A 19,994-nucleotide genomic window follows, 5' to 3' on the forward strand; every position below is an offset into this window, starting at 1 on the left:
GAGAATAAAATACCTAGGAATCCAACTGACAAGGGATGTAAAGGACCTCTTCAAGGAGAACTACAAACCACTGCTCAGTGAAATAAAAGAGGACACAAACAAATGGAAGAACATACCATGCTCATGGATAGGAAGAATCAATATCGTGAAAATGGCCATACTGCCCAAGGTAATTTATAGATTCAATGCCATCCCCATCAAGCTACCAATGAGTTTCTTCACAGAATTGGAAAAAACTGCTTTAAAGTTCATATGGAACCAAAAAAGAGCCCGCATCTCCAAGACAATCCTAAGTCAAAAGAACAAAGCTGGAGGCATCACGCTACCTGACTTCAAACTATACTACAAGGCTACAGTAACCAAAACAGCATGGTACTGGTACCAAAACAGAGATATAGACCAATGGAACAGAACAGAGTCCTCAGAAATAATACCACACATCTACAGCCATCTGATCTTTGACAAACCTGAGAGAAACAAGAAATGGGGAAAGGATTCCCTATTTAATAAATGGTGCTGGGAAAATTGGCTAGCCATAAGTAGAAAGCTGAAACTGGATCCTTTCCTTACTCCTTATACGAAAATTAATTCAAGATGGATTAGAGACTTAAATGTTAGACCTAATACCATAAAAATCCTAGAGGAAAACCTAGGTAGTACCATTCAGGACATAGGCATGGGCAAGGCCTTCATGTCTAAAACACCAAAAGCAACATCAGCAAAAGCCAAAATTGACAAATGGGATCTAATTAAACTAAAGAGCTTCTGCACAGCAAAAGAAACTACCATCAGAGTGAACAGGCAACCTACAGAATGGGAGAAAATTTTTGCAATCTACTCATCTGACAAAGGGCTAATATCCAGAACCTACAAAGAACTCAAACAAATTTACAAGAAAAAAACAAACAACCCCATCAAAAAGTGGGCAAAGGATATGAACAGACATTTCTCTAAAGAAGACATTCATACAGCCAACAGACACATGAAAAAATGCTCATCATCACTGGCCATCAGAGAAATGCAAATCAAAACCACAATGAGATACCATCTCACACCAGTTAGAATGGCAATCATTAAAAAGTCAGGAAACAACAGGTGCTGGAGAGGATGTGGAGAAATAGGAACACTTTTACACTGTTGGTGGGATTGTAAACTAGTTCAACCATTATGGAAAACAGTATGGCGATTCCTCAAGGATCTAGAACTAGATGTACCACATGACCCAGCCATCCCATTACTGGGTATATACCCAAAGGATTATAAATTATGCTGCTATAAAGACACATGCACACGTATGTTTATTGCGGCACTATTCACAATAGCAAAGACTTGGAATCAACCCAAATGTCCATCAGTGACAGATTGGATTAAGAAAATGTGGCACATATACACCATGGAATACTATGCAGCCATAAAAAAGGATGAGTTTGTGTCCTTTGTAGGGACATGGATGCAGCTGGAAACCATCATTCTTAGCAAAGTATCACAAGAACAGAAAACCAAACACCGCATGTTCTCACTCATAGGTGGGAACTGAACAATGAGATCACTTGGACTCCGGAAGGGGAACATCACACACCGGGGCCTATCATAGGGAGGGGGGAGGGGGGAGGGATTGCATTGGGAGTTATACCTGATGTAAATGACGAGTTGATGGGTGCAGCACAGCAACATGGCACAAGTATACATATGTAACAAACCTGCACGTTATGCACATGTACCCTACAACTTAAAGTATAATAATAATAAATAAATTTAAAAAAAAAAAAAAAACAGAAAAAAAAAAAAGTATAAAAAACATGGAAAGGAAGGGTTCCCCTATGTCAGGTCAGTCTGGTGGTTGCTTCCAGGGAATAAGCCAGAGCCATGACAGGGGGTAAGAACGCCATCAGTCATATCCATAAATGTTCATTTCTCTCAAAAAAAAAAGAGAAGAAATCATCCCAGCACTTTGGGAGGCCAAGGTGGGCAGATCACCTGAGGTCAAGAGTTCAAGACCACCCTGGCCAACATGGCAAAACCCTGTCTCTCCTAAAAATACAGAAATTAGTCGGGCGTGCTGGTGAGTACCTGTGGTCTCAGCTACTCAGGAGGCTGAGGCAGGAAAATCACTTGAACCTGGGAGGCAGATGTTGCAGTGGGCCGAGATCACGCCACTGCGCTTCAGCCAGGGCAACAGAGTGAGACTCCATCTCAAACAAACAAATAAATAAACAAATAAAAGAAAAAAACTTTGAAGCAAATCTGACCACATGTTAACATAGATCAAGTCTGAATGCTGGATACATAGGTTTCTGTTTTGTGTTTTGCCTGTTGTAAATATCTCATAACTCAAAATAATTTATACCTGCTACATTCATTTATGTCTTTACTGCCTATCTCCCCCACCAAACCCTAAGTTCTCTGGAGGCAAGGACCATACTATGTCATGTTCGCCATAGTATGCAAATCTGACCAGTGTCTGGAGGGTCAATGAGTAGGGAAACTTAGCATATGACCTGAAAGTGCAACTCTCTGTCTACAAATACTAAGATTCCTTGATTTCCCTGTGGATTTGCTCAAGAGGCAAGAATGACAGATTCAAGAATACTAATAAGAGTCTTTAGCTCCCAGCTCAGTGCTCTGTAGTGCCTCTCTCTCCCTGACTTAATACAGAACAAGGGCATTGAAGTGGTGTCGATAGTCAAAAATGAGCAGGTGAATTATAACTACAGCAGCTGCAGCAATAGCCAACATGGATTGGCCCTAAGTGGCAAGTCTGTATTACCTCATTTAATACTCACAAAAGCCCTAAGAGGTAGATGACATTAGGAAGAAACAGCAGCTCAGAGAGGTTGGCACCATTCTAACTTGCCTGAGGTTACACAGTCCCTCAAATGTTTATCAAGAGCATAACTGAATAGCTGACCAGCCAACGATGGTGTCTATCATTGCAGACAAGGTCCCTTTGGGTGGCCCATTTATAGTTTCCTGTAAATGTGATTTTTACCTTTTAGCATTTATGAGAGTTCTCTTGAACATGCTCCCAGAGTGGCTGGAAGTGGTTACAGCACCCCTGGTTCTCGGCGTTCCTCCTCAATTATCCTACAACAGGCATTGCCATCCCATGGTGCAGGTAAGAAAACAGAGGCTGTGTGGCCTGTACTGTGCACCACACCCCCGCCCACTACCCCAGAATCCTGCCCGATTCCTATGTTGAAGTCCTAACCCCCAGGACCTTAGAATATGTGTGCATTTGCAGATAGGGTTTTTACAGAGGTAACTAAGTTAAAATAAAGTCACAACAGTGGGCTCTAATCCAATGACTGGGATCCTCCTAAGAGGAAATCTGAACAGAGACATGCACAGAGAGAAGACCATGTGAAGACACATGGAGAAGACGGCCAATACAGTTTGGATGGGTGTCCCTTCCAGATCTCATAATGAAACACGCTGCCCAATGCTGGAGGTGGAGCCTAGAGGGAGGTGGTGGATCCCTCCTGAATGGCTTAGTGCCATCCCCATGGTGATGAGTGAGTTCTCACTCCATTAGTTTATGCAAGAGTTGGCTGTTTAAAAAGACCCTCACCTCTTCACTCTCTCTCTTGTTTCCTTCTCACTTGCTCCCTTCTCTCACCATGTGACAGGCTGGCTGGCTCCCCTTCGTCTTCCACAATTGGAAGCTTCCTGAGGCTACACCAGAAGCAGATACTGGCACTATGCTTTGTGTACACCCTGTAGAACTCTGAGCCAAAATAAAGCTCTTTTCTGTGTACATTAACCAGCCTCAGGTATTCCTTCAGGGCAACACAAATCGACTAACACAATAGCCATCTACAAGCCAAGGAGAGAAGCCTGGAACGGATCCTTTCCTCATAGCCTCAGAAGGAAACAACCCTGTCAACACCCTGATCTCACACTTTCGGCCTCCAGAACTGTGAATAACAAATACCAACAAAACAATAAATTTCTGTTACGCCCCCAGGTCTGTGGTGCTTTGGAGCAGCCTCTGTTGCTCCAAATACAGAGGTGCAGAGATATTAAGGGACTCTTTTTCTGGAATAACACCAAAGGGAAACAGAATTGGGCCTCTACCACGGTTCTTTTTTCTCTTTGTAGAATAATTCTTAAACTACTGATGTCTACTTACAGAGTTAACATTTATATGCCAATAAATATTTAAAATATTAACCTGAAAAAACTCAAAGTAGCAATTTAATGCCATTCCTCTTAGGTTCTGCTTCCAGTTAAGATATAGAAGGACAGGAAAGACTCCAACTACCACTTTTACAACAAAGAACACCAGATGAACTACAAAATCATATTTTATTTTATCCACTGGGAGAGCTAAGGTCTCAAAGAAGTGTAGAGGAACCAAATTTCAGAGGGATGGAGCCCTTGCTGAGCAAAGATCAGCAGCTACAGTTATCCCTGGGGCACAGGTGGAATGAGGAGCTAATTAGCATCTAAGCTGTGGAAATAAGGATGAAACAGCCAAATGTTAACTGTGTAGGCTGGAATAATGGATTACACCTGGATTCGAGATGTTCTAAATCTACTCCAGACTTCTAAGTGTGTGATGGCTGGTAGAAGTCAGGACAGGAATGGAAACAGAGTGGTAGCTGCATAGTCACGTGAGTACTGGCACCTACGCTCTATATGGGGAGAGACCTAAGCCTGCCATAAACCTTTGCAGCTAGTGGCAAACCCAATCCAAGCCAAACCACTTCAAATCCCAATTAAACAGAATGGCTGACCTCCTCATCCTAGCTGCCTCTTTGTCACCCTAAGAGGAGCCAGGTGAGGACACAAGGGTGTCATACAAAGAAGTAACTGCAGAGAAGTGAAGTTTGGGCAAATGTTACCTGACGTCCAAACTCCTGCTTTACTCGTCAGCTGCATGAACTAATGTCAATGATGTCTTTAGTGTTTAAGCCAGTTTGATTTCTGTCATTTCCAACCAAATGAATCTTAACCCATTTATGCCTGAGGTTGCAAATTTTTTTTGTGAAAACTCAGACCTTGGCAATGACCTTGAGCAGTAGGGTATAAACAACTTCCACAAGCTTAGTGTTCCAATGATGGAACACTAGGCATAATTGGTACAAAGCACAAGACCTGACCAGTTGCACATTACAGAGGATATACACGTATTATACATGCAAATTCTTGCATAAATTAGCAATACACAGTTTCTAAAGAGTTACCGTATCCATCAAATACTCATTGACATTACCTTTATAATGTTATAAATGAACAAGACAACACTAGAAAATAACCACCATGAGTTTTTAAGATAATGATAACAGAACTTAACCTATAAAGTAGACATCAGTGCTTCACAGAAACCACAGTTGGAGGCAAAATCACGTTCCAATGAGCTCACCACCGCTCAGCATATCAGTGGGATTCCTATGTTGCAAATGTTAATGGAAAATTACTCTTCTATTTCACCTACTACCATATACATGTGAAATACACCACGGGTGAAGAGAGGAAGATTCATATTGTTACTTAAGAGCATGAAAATGCTGGAAGGAAGATTCTAAACTGAATCATAATGGAGAAATTAAAATAAGCACTGAAGGAAGATTAAAAGGTTTGAAGTCAAAATAACTGTTTAAAAAATCAAGGAACATTTCAAAATATCCAAGGTACTATTTTAGTTTGCCAAGTTCCAACCTGGAGTGCTATTTTATGGATCAGTTTATCAGGCCCCCAAAATTAGAAGCAATGTAGGAAACAGGATCAGACTGTCCCCTCGCCTGAAGCCCCAAAGACCACTAGAAATGCAACCTCAGTAGTGTCCAAGGGAAAGAAACATTTCCCAGGTGGCCTTTGCTGTGTCAGTCCTTCTAGCCCCCACCCCTGCTCGGACATAAAATCCTGATCAGCACAGCGGCGCACCTGGATTCACCTTTCAAGTACACTGAGGGCTTCACGGAGGAAGTTTCTCAGACTCCTCCTCACCTGCAAGAGCAGACAAGGCTACTCTCAGACCATGTTCAAGGCTATCATAACACAGGGTCAACAACAGGGCATGAAACCTATGGCTGCCATGTTCAGCCAGGAAGAGCACGTTCCCATGGGAAATCTTGGATTAACCTGATTAATCTTTCTAGGAAAGATTAGGAAACTTCTAGGAAACTTCAAGAATGTACTTTGCAGATGTCCCAGTAAATTTAATTTTCCTGATTTCTAAACTCCTGATGTTTGAAAGCTAATCCAAACGAGATAGGGCCTAACTGACTGCTCATTAGCTCAGCCTATTAAAAGGCCCGTTGTCCTTCTCAGGACAGCCACATTTACTGAATATTTCATGCAATGCAAGAAGGACCAGAAGCAAAATATGTAACTCTCCTCTGCGTCTGTGTTCCTCAGTAGCGCAGACCCTGAGTCTGGCACAACCTTAAATATGCACATTACAGCCTGCTCAAAGCAAGCTGATGCAAGGTTTGAGAGCAGGGAAGGAGAGATTATATTTTTAAGCAAGTTCAGAAATTTCTCCCTACAGTCTTGAATGGCTGCTCTTGTTTTAACTTTTTCCATCACATCCACCCCACCCTGGTTTTGTTAATTTTATTTCCTCATTAAAGGCTAAACAGTCTATCAAAAGAATGCCTCAAAACTCTTCTTAGGGACAAAAAGGCAAACACAAGCACCATTTATCATGTTGTCAGTGATCCTCAGTATCACACGACTAAAGAGGATGGAAGGTGGTCATTAGACAAACATCCCATTATCTCATCTACAAGCATGCTGAGTTCTGACCATGGACTAGCGGCTGATGAACGGAGGCGTGAGCAGAGGGAACAGTGAGAAGACATATTTATCCTTTGTTTCATTGCATGGCCCTGCTTGAAGGTGCTCAAATGGGAAAATCCACTCCTGATGGCCCACAGGTGCTATTCCTCAGGTTTAACAGTCCTTAGTGATGTGGTTTTCAATACCAGCTGAACATCAGAACCACCTGGGAGCCTTTACATTGCCAGATGTCCTCAGGATGTCTAATTAAAGTGGTTCTCTGTGGGTGGGACCCAGGCGTGAGGAGTTGTTAAAGCTCCCCAGGTGAGGCCAAGGTATACCCAGGACTGAGAACCACTGCCGTAGAGAAATCTCTCTGTCTCTGCGCCGGTACGTCAAGACAGAACGAGGTAGAGTCAGGGGCTCAGGTTAAAAATAGCACAGTGGGGAGGGTCAGGCATAGTGGCTCATGCCTATAATCTCGGGACTTTGGCAGGCCAAGGCGGGAGGATCACTTGAGCCCAGGGGTTCAAGACCAGCCTGGGCAACATGGCGAAACCCCACCTCTACCAAAACAAAAATTAGCCAGGTGTGGTGGTGCACGCCTGTGGTCCCAGCTACTCAGAAGGGAGGATCACCTGAGCGCAGGAGGTCAAGGCTGTGGCAAGCCATGATCACACCACTGCACTCTAACTTGGGTGAGAGAGTGACACCGTGTCTCCAAAAAAAAAGCCATACTGACATCAAGCCCACACACAACCATTAGACTTACCAAAGACCCTGTTTCCTATTAAATGGTATTTTTTAGGTACTAGTAATTTTATTTGGTCCTCCTTACTTTTGTAAGGATGCAGAAAAAAAACAGAAAAACCCTAATGACTCCATTTGAGACTCAAAGCTCTCCTGAGGTTTCAGAGATGCCCTCTATCCAGCACAATCACCTCTAATACCCACCCTGCCCACCCAGACTAGGCTAAGGAGAAAGTCAACCTACTTCCATCACGTCCACACACAGCAACTGAGCTCAACTGCAAAACTTGTTTGCAAATAACAAGGTAATTCTAAAGCAGTCACATAATTTATTCCCAATGTCACCAGGATACTAAACCAAGACCCATTGTTTCCAATATCACCAGAATACTAAACTAAGACACACTGCATTTTCATACAAAGATAAGTCTTTAAACTACAGAAGCACAGCCCCCAGAAGTCAGCAGTGGGGTCCCACGATCTCCTGGGAGGAAATGCCACCTGTGATCCAACTTCATCTGGAGACATTTGCAGCCCCATGAAATGTTCTTAAACATGTGATGGGTAATCAACATTAAGGATGCTCAAAGAAAGACCCAGAGTATAAGAGCCCCAGGTTCTCCCCCTACACTGCATATTAAAATCACTTTTAAAAACACTGGAACCCAAATCATACCCCAGACTAAAAAAGATCAGGATGCTGGGGGACAAGCCAGTGCATGGCATTTTTTAAAGCAGTGGTTCTCACACTTTAGCACACATCTGGAGGGCCCATGAAACTAGAGATTACTGGACCCTCCCCCAGAGTTTCTGATTCACAGGTCTGGCCTGAAAACGTGCATTTCTAACAAGTTCCCAGGTGATGCTGATGCTGCTGGCCCAAGGGCCACACTGCAAGAATCGCAGCTTCAGAGGCGTCCCAGGTAGCTTTAATTAGTGCAGCCAGCACTCAGGAGCACTGTATTATTAAGAGTGAGCTCCTTGTCAGGGCACCAGGAGGAGGGAATTCTCATCCAAGCTTGGCTACAAACCTGGGGTTTGATCAATAAGCCCTAGAGGATTTTTGGACCTCAACTTGCTCTTGATATATAAAATTGAGGTACTGCATGAAAGAGATCATGGGTTCCTTGCAGAAATAAAACGATGACTTTTTCAAAGGGCTGCTGACACTAAGACACATAGAAAGGAAAAGGAAGTGGTCTTAGGGCAATAAAACAGCTTTTGAAATATAGGGGAAGGTAAGTTCTCACTCACGTGGCTTCAGTGCACTTGGAGACACACAAAGGATGCAGGCTCTGCGTGTGTTCTAAGCCGGTCATGCTGCTGCCCTGACTCACCTGTTAGAACCTTGCAGAGCTGCCCAGATCTCTGAGCCTCGGCAGAAGGGTTGGGAGTCAAAGACCATTTGCGCCTGATCAGATGCTCTCGTCCACTGAATGGGCCCTGGGAGTTGTTGAGGGGCTGGATTAGCACCTGCTCCTGCCCAAGCTGAATGAGGCCAACCTGTCCAGAAAGGAGAAGGAAACGCAATGTCGGTCATCCTCATTCACACATGCCCATGGCTCCCTCCACTGCCGGAGGAGCAGGCAAGGTCACCTAGGTGTGAGTTCCATGTCTGGGCTCTTTTCTTTGCAAATTGGTCAGATTTACCTGAGCCCAAGAGTGAGCTTCTGTGTGACTTACAAACATACCACAGAGCAGCTGCGTTGGGGGTGGGGGTACAGAGACAGGCACAACAACATCCATTTTCCATGTTGCCTTTCAGAGAAGATGAACTACTTCATTATCAAATTTTTTATTTTAAAATTATTTTTTAAGTTACTTTAAAAATCATCCTCACAAAAGTCCACCTGGGAGGCAACACTGAAATAGTTGGGAATGATATTTATATTCCTAATGGAAAAATGTATCTTATCCTGGGTATATTAAAAGTAATGGTAGTATTGTTTTGACAGCATCAAAACAATTTGCCCTCCTTCCCCAGGCACCTGCTGCTAGTTTCCCTTCTTATGTGGAATCAAAATGGTAAATTTCTCAAGGAAATCGAACCCAGGCAGGGCCAGGGGAGGACCTGGTTTGTACACTGATCGATGCAGTCACCATCCCCTTCTCCTGGGAACGATCCTGAACTGCCTTTGATTGCACAGATTCAGGAGATCTGGGGGATGAGTCTCAGGGGGTCACGATATCCTTTCTTGTCTCCCTCTTCCACCCTCACTTTTCAAAAGCCATGACACACATTGGTTCTCAAAGCCTAGCGTGCACCCAAATCACCTGGAGGTCCTGCTGGAGCCCAAGAATGTGCATTTTTAAGAAGGTCCCATGTAATACAGGGACCACACTTGGAGAAGCAGCACTCCCTCCCACACGCAGAGCTAACTCCAGGCTCAAGTATAAAGCTCACTTAAGCCAAATGAGATAGACCCCCTCTACGTTCTGAAAGGATGCACCGGTACCAAGATTCCTGGAAAGTACATCAGATCAACTAATAAGATCGCCTGCAACCTTGCATCCCCAAGATACAGGGTGAGGCCATACTTACCGCTCTAAGCATATTTCAAGGTTTCCATTTCATTAGAACTTTTGCCAAGAACAACTCAAAGAGTTTACTGCCCAAATAAAACTGTCTCAAAGTGGCACTGCATGACCTGCAGGAGAGCACAGCTTTCCTCCCTCTCCTTTAAAGTGAAAACTTGAGTTTGTTCACTAGGAAACTTTACGGAAACCGAAGAAATGGAAGAGGGTGGCCACAGTGGGATCTGCAGAGCTCCATCATAGCTGTGCACAACGCAGCCTCGGTGCAGAACACCTGAAAACTTCCGCGGTCAAGATAGGGTGGGCAGGGTACGGCACAGCGCGTGGGATGCAGCCCCGCGTGGGAGGAAACCCCTGCTCCCTAGAGGATACGCTTCACTCTAATGAGGGGCTGGACTCACGTGGAAACACCCTGGCTGTGGGTCAAACCCCTCCCCGCAATCTAGCACTTTCAAAGCCAGTTCTTATTCGTTCAGTCTAGAGTTTGTATTCACAAACGCCGGTATAAAAAGCCGTTAGCTGTTAGTTCTAAGGCCGAACAAGTTTTTCAAGACAGGGAGATCTCACCTTGGTGAGAAATCCTACACAGACACACTCATATATACATGCAAAGCATCACTTGGCACCTTAGGGAAGGTTTTTCTTTACAATTCTCAGGGACCCCATGTGCTGGTTTCTATAAACTTAAGGAAGAAAACAGCAATGCTGGGGAATGATGGATAAAGGGACTAGTGGGTCCTCAACCTGGCAGCCACTTGCCCTCTTGGGCTCCAACCTCAAGCAGGGATGTGGCCAGGAGTAGCACCAGCAGGGAGGGGCTGTACAGGGCCCTCACCCTGGGAACCAGCATGAGGAAGGGCCCTGCCTCCTCCTCCCTCACTGTCCCTAGCCTCCTTCAAGCGTCTCTAACACTGCCATTGTCAGCACACCACCAGTGGTCAAACGTCCTGTTGAGAAGTGCCACCTGTGCATTACACGCAGTCTTATGCCAAAATACCCACCAGCCCTCCTTCTCTCTCCCTGACTCCTCTCTTCCCTAAATAAACCCCCCTTCCCTGCAGCCCCCTGCACTCTTAAATTCCAGCCCACTACCGCATGTTATAGGACACTTTCACGACCTAACGGTTTGTTCCACTGAGGCAAGATCAGAATTATTACTCCTGTTTTTGCCAATGACTGCCACATAACAGTAACTCAAAAAGAAAATATGTGACTGAAAATGCAGTTACCTGTAAGGACTGCCTGCAACCCCCTTGCTCAGGGCTTCTCATCCCCGGCTACATATTGATATGATTTGGGGAGCTTTGAAAACTCCTGATGCCTCAGCCCTACTCCAGGCCAAGTGAATCAGAATATCTAGGGTGGAGCCCAAGGAACTGATATGTTTTCAAAGGTGACCAGGAAAATTCAATGTGTAGCCAGGGTTGAGAAGCGCCGTCCTAGCGTTTAACTGGGTGCTGGAGACCCTGGACACCTACTGCCTTGATTCCATGTAGAGAGGTCCTCGGATCTGGAACCCGGGCTTTCCTCCATGGAGCTCTGCGCACTACCCTTGCTTCTAGCCCACCACTGCACGTGGCCCCAAGAGCTGAGCAGGGCTTCTTGGATCTGTGTGACTCCTGCAGTCACCATCTATGTGGAGAGGGGAGACTCAGGGAAATGTTTGTCCAAGGCCTCTTCTGTCCCACTGATGGTGGTAAAGAAATACCAGCAATGAGCCTGTGCCTTAAATACAGGAGGCCTGCAACCGTCCTCCAAAGAGACAAACTGTGTAGAAATAAATGCCTATGGCAGACAGAACCGGCAACCCTCAGGCCCCTTGGTTTTAAGGGATATAACAAAGCCCCCAATGAAATGGTGCTCTTAAAAGAGAAATCTTAAGTTTTGCAGGATTTGGTATGCTATACTAAAGAAGTGTGGGTCAAATAAAATGGATCAGGCAATAACTTGATATTTCAGCAGTTGTGAGTGGTTACCTTTCAACTCTCTTTGTTGTGGGTACTTGCTTTGAAGGGTTCTGTTAAGACAGAGTTGTAAATCAGGTATTGTTCACTCCACACCACCTCCTGCCTGAAGCAGGACTAGCTCTCACTGCAGTGTGGAGAGTGTGAAAGACACAGCCGTTTTTATCACCTAATGTTAGCACAAGTTCACTCAGAAAATGCAGTTAAGATAACAGAGAAAGTCTCTCCTATATGCTTCAAAGCAGCATGCCTCTGTGGGAGGGGACAAAGTCACATGATTCCACAAAGATGGCAACGGAATTGCCTTTCTTCAGGAGTCTGCGGCTCCTCAGTTAACAGGAGTGGGTCTTAGGTCTCCTTCTCTAGGTCAAGATGGGTTGAGAGGATGGGGCCAAAGGGGTGGTGAGTTTGCTTCCTGTAGGGACCAACCTGCTTCCAAGAAGAAAAAGCCACGGTGTGACTGCAGATCCTCCCGCCCTGCCTCTGACTCTCCGGTGGGCATGCACCTCTTCCCGTGAAAGAAGCCTCCCCCACACAACACAGCCATGCGGGGCTTCCCAACCTGCACCCCTTCTGAGGCATCACCCAGAGGGCCCCTCCCCCAGTCCTGCTGCCGCCACCTCAAATATGAAATGCCTGAGCACAGATGCTTGGTCTTCTTCCCAAAGCAGGCCTCTCCTCAGTAATGTCAGGGTCCCTCACTTCAGTGTCAGCCCTTTCAGACCACTAGTCAGTGTCAGCCAGCCAAAACGGACTGCCAGCCTGCCCTTCAGAGTCCCTCTCCTGTGGACTTCCTTCCTTTCTGAGGCTTGCCTTGGAGGCTTGAGCCTGGTCACCTCCCTGCCCTAAGTGCTCCTCTCCTCCAGTCCTCCCCAGGATTCCCCAACCACCCATCCTCCATTGCCTCTCAGCCAGTGACCCTCAGAGTGCCCTCCCAGAATGGCCGCATCAGCATCCCTTGGGGAACTTGCGAGAAATGCAAGCTCTCAGGCCCACCCCAGGCCTGCTACATCAAAAACTCCAGGGTGGGGCCCAGCCATCAGTTTAACGGGCCCTCCAGGGGACTGTAATGTGGGCTCAAGGCTGAGAACCACTGCTCTAGGATAAAGTCCAAATGCCTTTGGTTGGCACCCATAGACCTGCCCCATTTAATCCACATGCCTGCCAGTTCAGTTCCTCTACCCCCATCTCTCCCTTAAAACAACCATCCCACCAATCCACTCATGGGTCCCTTATCTCAGGACAATGGGGCCTCAGTGCCTTTTCCATCACTCCTCCCTCCTGGATTCTGAAGCCTACCTTTCTCCCTCCCTGAAACCCCGCCCTGCCTAGTTCCAGGCTCCAGCGCACCTTCCTCCAGGAGGCTGGGACTGTCTTCCCAGACAGGGCCTGCATTGTCTTTCTCTCTGAGCCTTGCTGGGCAGCCTACCAGAGCATCCTGCACATGGCAGGTGTGTGATAATGATCGGCTCATTCAGGCAACAGCGATGACTGATCAGCTGATGTATAACTGGAAAAGTCTGGGAACAGCCTGCAGGGCAAGAGAAGAAGCCTGTTTTTAATGCCTTAATGTGCCAGGCTCTCACTAAATGATTTCACAGACTTTATCTTCTTCCATTCTATCAACAGCCTTGCAAGGCCCATGTTATTTACCCCTGTATGGCTGCAGGCAGAAAGGTTCAAAGGACTTAAATGACTTGCTCAAGATCGCAGCTCTGAATGGCCATACGGTTTCATTTCCTAAGAAGCAAGAATGTGACCATGCATCTGGGGACCTGTGCACAGAAGCAGGTCCAGGGAAAAGTTAACCAACGACTCTGCATGGTTCCCTCAGATGTACTGGCTGCAAAAAACATCTTCCCCACCACACACATCCAAGATCAGGCAACTGCAGTATTTCAGAGTTTAGGAAATAAGCTCCAAGAATGCAATCAGTCAAAGAAAACCGCTTCAGTTCATCATCCCATCTTTTACTTCTTTTTCATTTTTTTTAAAATGTTGTCAACTAAACAAAAGTTCAAAGTGGGAAAATCCAATATGTGTCCTAGGCGATGCTACTGGGGAGCTTGGTGCAGAAGCAGTCAGTGCCTGGCATCCTAAGAGGAGTCAGCCCAGCCTGGAGAGCTGCAGCTGGATGAAGCCCTGGACAATCAGGAGGAACACAAGAGTATGCAGTGCTGGAGAGGACAAAGGGGTGTGAAGAGAAGCCACCATGAGGCCACAGGAATGTTGTTCCAGAGGTGGCAGCCAGAGGCCTTAGAACTTTCTGAGTTCTTCCCTCCAATACTTCCATGCCTCCAAACTTCACGAAACTGTCTTTGCCCTTCTTCGATTCCTGCCAAAGTGCCCCTTAACATCCACTCAATTGTTTCTTTTTACAAAGTTCTATATATGTGTTTTGTATTCTCTGTATTCTCCAAATATATTTATTCTGCACACGAGCAATTCTTCAGCAATACTAGGTAATCACTTAGGACTACGTACTTTCCTCAGACCTGTCTCAATATAATGATGTATTCTAATGCAGTCCCTTCCAATGGGTCTCCACACCATATCATTTTTGACAAGACTAATTCCTACTCAGCTGTTCTCCATTGAGTGAGGCTGCATTATAAAGCTGGGCAATTTTATAAATCAATCAAAAGGGTTTGATAACTCTTTTCTAAAGAGAGAGGTAGTAACATCCCAAACCTGCTTCTTCATCACAGGAGTCATGCAAACGCAGGCTGCCCTCTTAAAAGTGGGGTCCTCAACACTTCTAACCTAAGCTGCCTACTCATCAGCTGGCTGAGCTCGCCCAGGCTGGAGTACATTGGTGGGATCTCAGCTCACTGCAAGCTCCACCTCCCAGGTTCAAGTGATTCTCCTGCCTCAGCCTCCCGAGTAGCCAGAATTACAAGCGCCCACCACCATGCCCAGCTAATTTTTTGTATCTTTAGTAGAGACGAGGTTTCACCATGTTGGCCTGACTGGTCTTGAACTCGTGTGCTAGTGGTCTGCCCATCTTGGCCTTCCAAAGCGCTGGGATTACAGGCGTGAGCCACCGCACCCGGCTGCCCCCATCTATTCTTACCTGGACTACACTTGCTCCCCTATAAATTAGAGGTGAGCATTCTCTAAAAGTTCTCTAGTGGACTGGAACAGCTGTACAGAACTATGAACGTCCTATGTCCCACAAATGACGTGCTACCAACATGGACACATGGTCTGCAGTCAGGCTGACCAGCCGGAGTGAGGATGAGCTGGGCCACCAGGTTGACCCCAGTGATTCCAAATAAGAGTCCTACAGCATGTGGCTGTGACAACAGAGGAGCTATGGTAGGAGGATCCCTGACCTTCTCACAGTCCTTCAAGGTGCCCTGGAAAGCGGTTATGGCTTAATGTTTTGCAGCCCAGAGCTCCCTGGTGGTCTGTCCGGTCTCCCCATCTCACAGTGTGCCCCTGGCAGGCCACAGCCTTGGCCAAGAAGGGGTGGACACATTCCAGTGGGAGGCCTTCCCAAGTTTTGTGAGTATCATCCAAGGAAGGATGGCCACTGCTCGGCAGACCAAACCCGACAGCAGGGGCCTCCAGCCATCCCCTCCTCTCGTTCACTCTTCCTAAAACAAGCCCTCCAGCCACTCACTTTGGACAAGCTGCACAGATTCTTTTCACAGCCTGACACTCATACTGATCTTGAAGTGCCTTCTCTGCTAGCCTGTCTACCTATGAAGTTCAGCCTGATTCCAACTCCACTGGCCTTCCACGATCCGGTCCTGGTCACAGAGGCAGTTGATCCGAACTTACATAAATTCTTGAGGAGTGGAAAGGCCCTCCTCATACACCTAAAGTTCATGCTTTGAAATGATATGCTCATAAAAACACTTCCAAAAAGCCTATGCTCTAAAGACTCTTGGAAATGTAAATACAATGAAGAAGCATAAACAGAAAACAATCAATACTTAAGTCTATATAGTCTTTGAAGATGCAAAAAGCGCAGTTGGCCCAGCTTTTCAAGATAAGACACTAAGAAAGGAACGCCGCAGGCCCATGACTGTCTGCTGTCAAAAGAAGGAGCAAAAATGGAACAGGTGCTTTACTCTCCATGGCCCCTAAACAGCTAAGGAATGATCTATTATAATAATGCATCTCCTTTAAACAGCAAACATCTCTGGAGATAAACAGCACAGATTCCATGCAACATGGAACAGAACCTGTGTGCCCCCAGCCCAGGCACTCAACACTCTCTGCTGAGCCCTTTAGGAGATGTTCGATACAGTGGGACTTACCAGCAATTAACATGATACTCAACATCCGGAATGAAGTTTTGTTGAACACAGCCACATCCATTCGCTTGTATGCCTTCCATAGCTGTAGCTGCTTTCACACTAAAAGGGCAGCTTTGAGCAGCTGCAACAAAGGCTATGTGGTGCACAAAGCCTAAAATATTTATCTGATCCTTCAAAGAAGTTTGCCGACTCTTGCTCCTCATTTTTAGATACAAGGACACTTTGAAATGCTCCTCATCCACGGCCACCAAAAATCATCCACTTATAGCCTCCCTTCCCACACCTTATAGCCGAGACTGTCGTAGCAAATACACACACAAAACTCCACGTCTCCACTTCACAGAGCTTCCACCACGGTCAACAGGGACTAACACAACATCACCAGCCGCCTGAACTGAGAACCAAAGTCAAAGCTAGTCTGCAATGCAAACTTGGTTAGCCCAAGTTTCTGTTGCTTTCTTTTCTTTACACTTTCAGGGCCACCTTGCAAGCAAGGGATCCACCTCCAAGTCACCCCATTGTCTCTTCCCTCCTGCCTTCAACATGTACGGAGGGGGAAGTGTCCAATGTCCAGCTCACATGAATGGGATGAACAAGGCAGACTAAACAACAGAATTTAAAAGCTGAAGTCTTAGAGGTATACCCGCCACTGGCACACACTGAACTCAGCCTGTTGGCCGGGTTCCTTTATCTAAAGCACAGCACCCTCACATGGTGCTGAAGGGAAGGACAGTCTTGCTGAGAAGCTGGCTGAGATGCCATCTATGAAAGGGCCCAGCCCTCACTCTGCGAGGATTTTAAATCAATGTTATCCAGCTTTCCACCTCGGCTCCTTCACAGATAGCTCCTTGCTGGAAACTTTACACCAAGAAGTATAAACTCTGACCTCTACAGAATCTCACTAAACCGCAGCAAATGGGATTCAGATGTTTCCATGTACAGTACAATGATGTGACTTAGACTTTAAACACTTTGGCAAAAACAGGAAAAATGATGTGGGCCTTCCAGTCCCTCCCAGAACATGATACAGCCTTGACCCAAGCCCTACAGTGATCTGAGCCTTTCTCACTCCTACTTAAGCCTCCTTGCCCACAGCCCACATTCCCTGCCTCAGGTCCACATTCCCTGCCCCCAGGTCCACATTAGCTCCTTCCTACCAGGCCCCCTCCAAGGGTCTATATCACTTTCCTTGGTTCACCAAAGTTGCCTATTTTTCCCAGCTGAGCAGAAGCAGATCATACCCTAATCAGAATTCAGAAAATTCCTGAAAGGAGAGCCAGGCTGAGCTAGGAAACTATACCCAGAGATACCCACAGCACTGGGAAGAAAGGAGAGGTCTTACATAACACCTTGCACCCCCAGGTCTTCTGGCTTCGTAGATTCTCGAGGATTTGCCAGAGACTCTGTAAGGGCTGGAGAATTCCAGATGGCGGCACAAGAAAAGGTGGAAATGTGGGGAGGAGTTTCTTGTGCCTGGGAAGGACAGACACAAACTAATATCAGAAACTGCCTCCAAAGAGGCCAGTCAAGACAGAAGACAAAGAGCATCCCTGCGGTTCATGCTCTGGGTCCATACCAAGCTTCGCTGGGGGCAGCCCATCTGCTGGCCATGTGTGCTGCTTTCAGGGCACGATGGAGAAGCTGAGTGCTCGTCTGGGCACCAGTGTAGCCACATGATCAAGTGTGTGCACAGGCAGGGCAAGTGCACACAAGAACCCCCCGGCCCCCGGGAGTACCTGTTATGGGTGCCTCAAATGCAACAGGCCAGGGACTTGGGGGCGGGGAAGTTACTACCACAGCAAGGGAGCTCCTGGGGGCAGGAATAGGGTTCATCACCAATGTAAGCACCCCTCAGGCCTGGTTGTGGGTGGGCACCAGACAAATGCCTACTAATAGTATAAGGAACCAAAGACAAACACCCTTTCTCTCCTGTCTCTTACGTTTCAGCTAAGAAGAGCGGGGTGAGCCGCGGCCTGCCTGGGTACCTCTCCAAACTTCCTGTTCCAGGTACAGAGAGAAGACTCAAAAGGAAGGGAGGTGAAAGCCCACTCCCCCAACACCACGTCCAAGAACAGAACACCTACACGCACACAGGTACTCCCGTGACATACAGGCTGATACAGCGGTATAGATGCAGTGCTCTGTCTACACTGGGGCCAAGGCGCCTCTGTCCAGAGCCCTGACAGTTTCATCCCTGCCAGATCTGCGCTCCCTAGGGCGGGCGGCGTATACCCCGTGCAACCAGCTACGCACGGGTTCCACCGGCCGCAGAGGCGCTGGACTACCATGCTGCCCCTCCCACTCCCTTTCTCTATAGTGGGTACCGAAAGCCGGGGTGGGGGGTGGGGAGAGGTGGAAAGGCAGGAGGTTCCCTCCGGTTCCCCTGGAGGCTGGACTTCCAGCAGAGGCGCCCCATCCCCACCCTCCACGGCGACCACCCTGAGCCGCAGCAGACCCGACGGGCCGACCCGGAGGGGGAGCGGGCAGTACCAGGCCGCCGGCGGCGCCGCAGGCGCTGAGCGAGACGAGAGAGCCGGGGTGGCCGACTACACTGCCCGAGTAGAAGCACAGCTCGGCGGGGCGGCCGCGGCGCCCGGCGGCGCCCGCCTCCTCCACCTCGAAGCCTCGGGACAGGAAGCGCAGGTCGCGGCGCAGCTGAAGGTACAGGTCGCGGCCGAAGGCCGGCAGGTGCAGCAGCAGGGCGCGCTCTCCCGGCCGGGCGCGCGGGGCAGCTGGGGGCGTGCGGGGGCGTCGCCGCCGTCGGGGCCCGGGGGCTGAGGGCAGCGGCGGCAGGTGCACGTCGTCTGGGCGCACCCGCCACGGGAGCACCACCTCCACGTCGGCCGCCGCGTCGCCGACAGCTGCGGGGAAAGAGGAGACGCGTCAGCGCGGCGGGGCCCGCCCGGACGCCCGCCCTCCCGCTGGCCGCCAGCCGCGCCAGCGCGGGGACAGAGCGACCCGGAGCTGGCGCTGCCTTCCCTTCCCTCGCCCGGCACCTCCACGCTGGCCGGCGCCACCCGGGGAGGGTCTCCGGCGCAGCCGCCCGAGCACTTCCCGGGACGGCGCCGCGCATCGGAAAGCGGAGACCCGGCGGCGGCGCGCCTGCCACGGAGCCACCCGATTCCCGTACTCCGGCAGCGGCCCGCGTCTTCTCCGCTCCGGCGCCGTCAGCCATCCCGCCGCCGCCCCAGGGCCGCCAGGACGCCGCGAGAGCGCACAGGGAAGGTAGCCGCAGGATGCGGGGCGAAGAGGGCTGTGGGAGGGGGCGCTACCTGTGCCCGGGTCCAGTCCCCAAACCAGCAGCAGCAGCACCGGTAGGACGAGCGGAGGCAGCAGGGCGCCGTCACACATGGTACCCGGGACCGGCAGCCCCCGGACCGTGGCGGCTAAGCAGGAGCGCGCTAGGCGGCGGCGCCAGCCGGAGTGAAGCCCTACAGCCTTTGGAAAAAGTAATTAGCGCTGCGGACAAACCCAACGTGGTAAACCCCGAGCCCCGCCTTCCCCTCGGAAAGCGGGAGGGGATTGGGCCCTCGCTTTCCTCCGCCCCGCCTCCTCCTTCCCTACTGGTTGGGATGGGTCGAAACCATAGTGCGTAGTTAGGTTGTCAGCACTTTCTTACACGTGGTTTCTGGGCAGTGGCAGGGACACGGCACCAGGAGGCGCGCGGGAGCCGACCAGGGCCGTGCGACCCTGGAAGAGCCGGAGGATGCGGGGCTGGTCTTCAGAGCTTGTCCTCATTTTTTGGAAATCTTCT

At 48.5% G+C, this 19,994-nt stretch overlaps 1 protein-coding gene across 1 annotated transcript in view; it reads right to left on the bottom strand.

Moving 5' to 3' along the window:
* The window catches only part of ADAMTS17 (ADAM metallopeptidase with thrombospondin type 1 motif 17), a 370,865-nt gene extending 351,257 nt beyond the window's left edge, over positions 1 to 19,608 (bottom strand). The window contains exons 1-3 of the mRNA XM_025392032.1: positions 19,513 to 19,608; positions 18,731 to 19,101; positions 8,811 to 8,976 (exon numbers count right to left, since the gene is read on the bottom strand). Of these exons, the coding sequence (XP_025247817.1) occupies positions 8,811 to 8,976; positions 18,731 to 19,101; positions 19,513 to 19,591 (616 nt within the window). The 5' untranslated portion in view covers positions 19,592 to 19,608. The remainder of the gene's footprint in view (positions 1 to 8,810; positions 8,977 to 18,730; positions 19,102 to 19,512) is intronic.
* Positions 19,609 to 19,994: the final 386 nt, after the last annotated feature.

The sequence above is a fragment of the Theropithecus gelada genome, chromosome 7b (assembly GCF_003255815.1).
Source record: "Theropithecus gelada isolate Dixy chromosome 7b, Tgel_1.0, whole genome shotgun sequence".
Classification (NCBI taxonomy): Eukaryota; Metazoa; Chordata; class Mammalia; order Primates; family Cercopithecidae; genus Theropithecus; species Theropithecus gelada.